Genomic DNA, 8509 nt, shown 5'->3' with positions numbered 1-8509 from the left:
AAAAAAAAAAAAAAAAAAAGGAAAAGAAAAGATACATTTTGATGTATGTGGTACTCTGCAAGAATTGGAAAGGAAAATCACATAATAATATTGGTTGGTGATCCTATAATGTTGCTTTAATTTAGACAAATAACAATGTCTGTCAAAAGTAAACCACCTACGGCAGCTCTAAATGGTAAGATCAGTTACTATAATGGAAGAACCCCATATTAATTTTTTTTCATTTATTTGTGAAGTGTGCATGCATGTGCCATAGCAGACAGGTAGAGGTCTGTAGGAGTCAGTTCTCTTCTGGAGGTGAGTTGTGGGGCTAGAACTCAGGCCATCAGGCTTGGCGAAAAGCACCTGCACACATTGAGCCACCTCACTGGCTCAGGACTCCCTCTTACACCTGAACTTTTCTGCACACAGCTGTTGGAAAGAAGTTATTCTTTCAAACGTTGAAAAAAAATTAAGAGGCCTTTTTTGATCAGAGACAATTAATTACTAGCCAACTGTGGTGGTATGTCAAAGTTACTCAACTTGGATAGCTGTAAGGGCCACTCCTCATATCCATGGGAAAGGCAACTAAAAGCCATTCTTAAAGATCCTTTTTAAAGCTCTAGGAGATCTCCCAATGTACAGCTGAGGATGAGTGAGAAAGCAAAGGTACGAAGCCTGCTCCAGCCCTGGTCCTGCCGAGCCTGTGGGGTCACAGCCACCTCTCTTGATGAGAGAAAGGGCTGAGCCCGGCTTTTCCATCAGCAAACATCCCCAGGCTTCCCTCTAAAACACCCACAGTCAGTAGCCAACCACAGCAAAGGAGATAGAGGAAGAGAACGACAGTCCCCAAAGCAGCCATGGTACACAGTCTACTCACCAATAAACAGACAGACAGACAGGCAGGCAGGCAGACCCTAGAGGTAGCCAGACTCTAAGCACTGTATGACAGCAGGTGGCAGCCCTGATCCCAGCTGACCTTCGTGGGCTGGGGGCTGACTCTGCCTATTTCCACTCCCGCATTCATGACCTCAATTCTTGCTTTCACTCTGGACTTAGCTACTCAAAGTGATGACCCTGGGAACCATGCAGAGCCTGTCACTTTTCTTGCACTCTATCTACCGTCATCTCTGTGTGCATCCCAGCCCATGCTCATCCCCAGTACACTGTGTGTTAAAGGAGCAAGCCCCGAATGTGTCCATCCCTCAGTCTACTCCTGCTAGGCGTGGATCCCAGCAGCCCGCTCTCACCCTCAGGCTCTGGATCTGGAGGCTTAAAGGCTCTGCTTGACATAGCTGTATCTGCTACTCAGTGGGTTTTGCTTCTGGAAGTTCCTAAGTTTTTCATAACACATATGTATATGTGTTATCTTTTTTTGGTCAATTTATTTTAATATCATTTATCAACTGACAGGTAAAGTGGTACACAATTATACAATGCAAATATGAAGTTGGATGTGCATATTGTAAAAGGATAAAATCTAGTAACAGAAACATCCATCACCTCAGGTATGAGTTTAGGGGTTTTGTTTTTGTTTTTTGTTTTGTTTTGGTTTTGTTTTTTTTTAGTTTTGTGGGGTTTTTTGTTTGTTGATGATAATACTTCAAGTCCATTTTCACAGTGGTCCTTAAGCATACATCACTGCGAATTGTACAATAAATATCTAGAACTCAATGAGAAAAATAGAAGCCTTTAAGACTACCCACTATTATGAAAAAAAAAAATTAAACGCTTTATTATCATGACCTTACCCTGAAACCAAACAAATTATGTAGAAAGGAAGCAGGGCTAAGATGCTAAGTGGTCAAAGCAAGCCTCCCGTCCTCACTTTGCTGTTCTGCTCTTGGGTTTCCTGGTTAGGAGGCTACTGACCAGGAAGCAGAGTGGACAAGGAGAAAACTGATTGTGAGGTGTTGAGGACTGGGACCTGCAGGGGATCCCAGCATGGCCCTCAGCCAGACCTGCACACTTGCTTGGCAGTCTCTCTGATGTTCTCTACAGGAACACAGAGCTGAGCTTGAGGAGGAAAGCTATGTGCCTGACTCCCTAGGTCAAGTTTAGAAGCAAAGGTAAAGCCACTAGGGCTGGAGCCCCAGTCCTCTGTGTGGCCCTGGCTGGCCTCCAACCACAGTACACATGGTGGCTGTCTACAGCCTAGACACACACACAGCTGCAGAAAAGCTGACTGCCTCTGCTAGCCATGACATCATGTTCACATCCTCTGTAGCAGCCAGTGTCCAGGAGAACAGCTCCCAGGCTTAGCCACCGGCCAAAAGAGAGAAAGAGGAGAAAACCGTCACGCTGGCCAGATGCAAGGCTGGAATATGGGGATGCTGTCCCCTGAACAGTGCCTGGCCTGTGAGATTCCTATTAGACACTTGGCTAGGGTTAACTCTGGGCAGGAAGGACACCTCTCTAAAGCAGCTGCTGCCCTTGCATTCCACTTCCCTGCAAAACATCAACTTGCCATTAGCTCGACCTCAGGAATTGCAGCCCCGGCTTCTAGTTCTACACCAGGCTTCTCAGCCAGTTTGGATTCCACCCACTCCAGTGCTGCTGCCCTGCCCGAGCAGGCGTCAACATCTGCAAGGACAGCCTCTGGGGATGTGGCTAAGTAGTGATTCATCCACAGAAGCAAGAATGAAGGCTTAGGCAGCTCTGAGGGGTCATCATGAACAGGAAAAAGAAAACAAGCCCCTAGGCGTGTGTGTGTGTGTGTGTGTGTGTGTGTGTGTGTGTATACATATATACAAACTCATACATTTGTGTGTATATATATATGAGTTTGTGTGTGTACTTGTGTGGGTACTCATGTGTGAGTGTTTGTGTGCTTGTTTGTATGTGCACATGTACTTGTGCACACCTGTGAGTAGGTAGTATGTGTGTGTGTGTGTGTGTGTGTGTCTATGTTCAGAAGATGATTTGGGGATCTTCCTTAATTTCTCTCCACCTCATGTTTTTTTTTATTTTGGAGACAGGGTCTCTCACTGCTCTCATTGAAACTGAACTTTATACACTGGACTACAGCAGCAAGCCAGCAAGCCTACATCTCTGCCACACATACACCAATGAGCCCAGTTCTTTCACTTGGGTTCCAGAGGCTCAAACTCAGATCTGCATGCTTGGATCACAAGCACGTCATTAACTAAGCCATCTGCCCAGACCCCTGGTTGATTTCGTTGTTTAAAACAGGATCTCGCACAGCCTAGAAGCTGGCATCAAACTCACTATGTAGGCACAGGTGACCTTGATTCTGATTCACACCTGATTCTCCTGTCTCTACCACCCATGTGCTGTGATTATAGACATGTACTACTTTCGTTGGCTATTTGTGATTTTATAAAAGACCTAATCCAGACGTTTTGCCAAGTCTGATTTTGATGATGTTTATTTTCTCTGGAAAAAAAAAAAGCTTTCATTCCCAAACAGGACCACTCCCAAAGGCTTTCTCTCTCCCTTTCTGGAGGTCTCTGTAAGCCTTGGTGACAACTGATACATTGTATACTGGAAACTGATGGGTGCATTTAAAATAGTCTCACCTCAGAAACTTTAGTAAGATGGGTAGGTTATGGACAAACTCACTAACTTCTCATGAAAGGAAATAGCAGGAAGGCAAAAAAGCATTTTCAAATATGGCATCAGGAGAGAATCCCCTGTTAGTAATATATTTAATAAACACTAGAATCCCTAAATTTTATAGTGTTTATAAAAACTACTTACTGGAAATTTAGCTGCAAATTCCAATCCTTAGGTTGTTTAAAACAAGCTCTTCTCTATGAAGGACTTTTTAGACCTTATTTGATTAGACCTACTTAATTTCATGTAGGAAATTAATCATATAATTTATGTTTGTGCATAAACATGGCTCCACAGGACTCCTGCTTACTTATCAAGTAGAATCCACTCTCCAAACATCTGCCCTTCGCCACCCCCATCAGCACAATCCTTCAGGCAGTCTATAGGCAGTCCCATAGGCCCCCAAAGGCCATTCCTGGGTGAGTGGTGGAAGTCGATAGCTAGGGAAGATGAGTTCCCAGCACTCCTAAGGAAGAAGCACATGGCGATGCCCAGCACTCATTGGCTGGCAAACCCAGACCTAAAGCAGGCGTGCCAGCTGGTGACCCTACCATAGCTACGGAACTATTTAGGAGACTATGCTCAGAGCATCCATCAGACATTTAATCCCACGTAAGTAGCAAATGTTCTCACAGGGAGCCAATATGCCTACAGAGGGCTGACAACTGATGAACTTTCCAGAAGAGGGATCAGGCATCTGTCAGTACTGGTAATGGCAAGGTATGTTTTCTCATTCTTGTTCTCTCTCTCTCCCCCTGGGGGGTGGGTGTGTATATGTATGGATACACGTATGTGTGAGTGCACATATGTGTGGGCATGCATTTAGATGTGGAGACCAGGGGTCAACCTCCTGAAATAATCATCTTGTTTTCTGAGACAGACTCCCGTTGGCCTGGGGACCGCTAACTAGGATAGGCTGGGCTAGTCTGAACGCCAGGCGTTCTCCTATCCTGTCTTTGACAAACCAGCACTGGAATTAACAAGCTTCTTTTCCTCATTTGTGTGTGTGTGTACGCACACACATATATGTGTTTATACATGTCTGCATGTGTGTGTTAGAACTGTGTCCCCAGAACAGCTATGGTTAAGTGCCTACAGATGTGACTTTACTTGGAAAAGGGTCTAGGCATAATCCAGTTGAGAAATGGTCACAATGGTTGAGGTAGGTCCTAATCCAGAGACAATGTCCTCTTAAGAGCAAAATCTAGACACAGAAAGATGTTATGGGGAGATGGCCCTATGATGGTGGAAGAGACATTCAAGGAAGGTATCTACAACCCAGGGGCTGCCAACTGTGGCAATAGCCACCAGAAGGGAGAAAACAGAGAATGACCCCCCCCCCATGGGGACTCAGGGAGAGTGGGGTGGGGCCTTACTAACACCCCAATTTTAAATGTAAGGGGATACTTTTTCTTTCCATTTTTTTGAGACAGGGTTTCTCTGTGTAGCACTGGCTGTACTGGAACTCACTCTGTAGAGCAGGCTGGCCTCAAACTCAGAAATCTGCCTGCCTCTGCCTCCCAAGAGCTGTGATGAAAGGCATGCACCATCACCGCCCGGCTGGGTACTTTTCATTATTTAGGGTCATCTGCTTTTGGTCAGTGGCTATGATGGCACTAGGAAATTATGGCAGTGTGGTTGCTTGTGGATTCAGAGGCTGCCCTGGGTTTCTGCTATGTACTTCCTGAAAAGAACCTTAACCCCTGCTTCAAACAGAGTTCTTCACATGATGTCCGTGGGCATCTAAAAGATGGAGTTTTCTGGGGGCTTCCCGTGGTCCTGTGGAGGGTGTGTCCTGTAAGGCTGAGCAGGTTGCCCCATGTGGAGCTCTCCCACAGGGAACTCCAGCATACACCCCGCCCCTCCCTAATATGTTGCCTATGTCAGTCTGCAGCAGCTGCAAACCCTCTCAGTACCTCTCTTACTAGCATGCTAATGGGAGGAAGGAGGGGGAGGATGGGAGAGTACATGGATTTCTAGAGCATTCTAAGTCTCCAGGTTAGTGATAGCTAACACAGTGGGTTAGGCACCGTTTATAGGTAATAGCTTTTTTTTTTTTTTTTTTTTTTTGCTCAGCCCTCAAAGGCTGAACCTATAACAATTTCTTTTGGCTAGTAAGGAACCTGAAACCCAAGCAAGTAGACAGAGGCTCTATCCAAGTTGACACAATCCAAGTTTGGATTGCTAACATGCTCTCATAAGGGGATTTTCTTTCTCCCCTTGTGCCAGGCTTACCTGGTCACAAATACAGCAGCATCCACAGGAGGCGTATCATCCTTCCCTCCTGGCACCTGGTTATTGCCAAGGTAGCGTGCTCCTCCATACTCCTCATTCTGCCAGTGACAGAAGCTCTCCAGGGACCGCTCACCATGGTGCCCAATGGATAACTTGGCCTAAAAGAAATTGAAGGAGGTAGTCAAAGATAGTGTCATTCAGGAAGCCAAAGTTGCCCCCAGTCTATATTATGAATGGTAGGTACTCTTAAAGACAGAATTCTATACATGCCCTGAGTTTGCCTAGAACCAAAGGATGTTCAGGAGGCCCTAAGAACTCAGGACTTTATCCACAAGTTCAAATAGCAACTATCATTAAACCAAACCAAAATACTTCTCAGAAATGGAACAGTCTACAAAAAAGAAGTGCACTTCCTTGATGTCTACCGACTGTGTCACCTTTCATGTAGCCCTGGCCTAAAGAGAGTCACTCAACTGAAACACCAAAACCAAGGATCTGCTGGGTCCCAGTGAAGCAGGAGCTCCAGGAGCAGTCCCACTTCTGAGACCTCATCCAGCTTTCCACATATGTGAGAGCCATCTGCCAGACCTTTCAGGAGCAGGGGAAGGTGTATCGGAGCCCATGGCTCAGTGGTCCCTGAGATTTAAGTAGCTTGTATACACCCATGGTTTGAGACCCCAGGGCTCTTTCTCTTCTCTCACAAGGGTGACCTATTCAAAGCCAGGAGGGTAAGCAAGCTTGTTTTCCTGAAGCCCTCCCTAGCAAAAACAGCCACACCCATAAAATTCTCAGCATCCTCTGCAAGGCACCCACAACGACTTACAGGGCGTTGTCTCAGAAGGACCAACTTGGTGACTTGAATGTTAATTTTAATCCCAAGACTCCGGTGCTGAAACATGTTGTATACCTAGTAAGAGAGAAAAATAAAGATACAAATATAACTTTTAAGTAAAGCAGTGTTCTGGATGGTGGCTTGGAATAGAGAAAAGTTACTAGATAATGACTAAAGAAATCTGCATAAACTATAGACTTTAGATTAGGTATTAGTCAATATTGGTCTACTGCTTATTAACAACCATACTCTATAGATGCAAGATGCTAAAAATATAAACAATTGTGCATGTGAACTCTGTCCTACCTGCTCAATTTTTCTGTACTTTTAAAACTTGTCTAAAAAAAACACAGTATTGATTAAAAAATCTAAATGCACTTTGTATTCTCCTAGTATGAGAAAAACTACAAATAATAATTAATATGTAATTCAAATTTCAGTATCAATAAAATGTGATTTAAGCAAAAATATGTATATATACACGGATAAGAACATTTCCCAAATGCTCTTAACATATTCTGAAAACTAAAAGCCTCACAAAAGAGAATCCAGGGCCAAATACAGTTTAGCAGATAATTGTACAAACCTGATGACTCAAGTTCAATCTTTAGAACCTGTATTTAGTGACCACTACTAACACTTCCCACCCCTTGAGAACAGTCCAGATGCAATAGCACATATGTGTAATCCCTATATTCCTATGAGGAGATGGGAGGCAGATACAAGAGAACCACTTGGAAGCATTCAGGCCAGAGAGCCTAGAGTATTCAGTGAAGCAGAAAAAACAAGACAGACTTCCCTGCTTCAGTAGGTGGAAGGCAAGAAGCAACCCCTGAAAGATGTCGTCTGCCCTGTGGATGTCGTCCACACATGACTGTGGCACAGGTATGACTGTGTTCATACATATATGATATATACATATACACATACATATATACATACATATACACACAATTAATTAGAAGAGAATTTATACCCCCTAATGTATATAATAGAAAATTCTAGAATCACACAATACATACATTATAAACAAAAGGAAGAGGGAAGCCAGTTGTTCTGTTTTAACAGGTCCAGCACAGGCACTAGAGAGATGGCTGAGCAGCTAAGACCCCTTGATGTTCTTCCAGATGATCTAAACCCAGTTCCCAGCACCCCCTGTCAGACAGCTCACAACTGCATGTAACTCCAGTTCCATGGAATCTGATACATTCTTCTGGTTTCTACAAGGACACATACATCACACACACACACACACACACACACACACACACACACACACCCCATAAAATAAATATATATTTTAAAACATACAGCACAGGTGATTTTGAAACAAAGAAAAGGATGTTAGGTAATTCTAACAGAAAAGTCAAAACTCCCACCTCAGGCTCTCATGCAGAGGACTAAAGGCAAAAGGGAGACAGGAACTTGCAATGTGTTAGCCTGTTTCATCTTTAATCCTCTCTTACCACTCATAGAGGAGAGGACCTCAGGTGAGTTGTGCCATCCTGGGAACCTCGCATCAATGGACCTGGTTGGCATCTGTACTATCCCCTACAAAAAAATGGGCTCTTGTAGGTGAAGGCTCAGAGCCAGTTAGCAACACCTGGACTCTAAGCCAGGCTCATCTAGCCAAAATATCCATCTCTCTTTGTGTTCCCCAAAATCCTTATACTAACCAAAAACTGTCATTGAGGCATATCATAGTGATAGAAAGACACAGGCTCTTCTATAAGTTCCCCCTTTTGGCCATTTGGTATCTACCAAATACACCTGCATAAAGACTTGGCCACAGGATGGGGTAGTAGGGATGGCCTTTAGGTACTGGAGCAAGGCCGTGGGTCTCCAAGCTCTCTCTCTCTCTCTCTCTCTCTCTCTCTTTCTCTCTCT

At 44.3% G+C, this 8509-nt stretch overlaps 1 protein-coding gene across 2 annotated transcripts in view; it reads right to left on the bottom strand.

Annotated features, from left to right (window-relative positions):
* The window catches only part of Adamts17 (ADAM metallopeptidase with thrombospondin type 1 motif 17), a 319009-nt gene that overhangs the window by 226556 nt on the left and 83944 nt on the right, over positions 1-8509 (bottom strand). For both annotated transcript variants that reach the window (XM_031386937.1, XM_031386938.1), the window contains exons 5-6: positions 6614-6697; positions 5791-5948 (exon numbers count right to left, since the gene is read on the bottom strand). In XM_031386937.1, the coding sequence (XP_031242797.1) occupies positions 5791-5948; positions 6614-6697 (242 nt within the window). The remainder of the gene's footprint in view (positions 1-5790; positions 5949-6613; positions 6698-8509) is intronic.

Source organism: Mastomys coucha, unplaced genomic scaffold, assembly GCF_008632895.1.
Source record: "Mastomys coucha isolate ucsf_1 unplaced genomic scaffold, UCSF_Mcou_1 pScaffold21, whole genome shotgun sequence".
NCBI lineage: Eukaryota > Metazoa > Chordata > Mammalia > Rodentia > Muridae > Mastomys > Mastomys coucha.
This window is presented reverse-complemented; position numbering and strand designations above follow the sequence as displayed.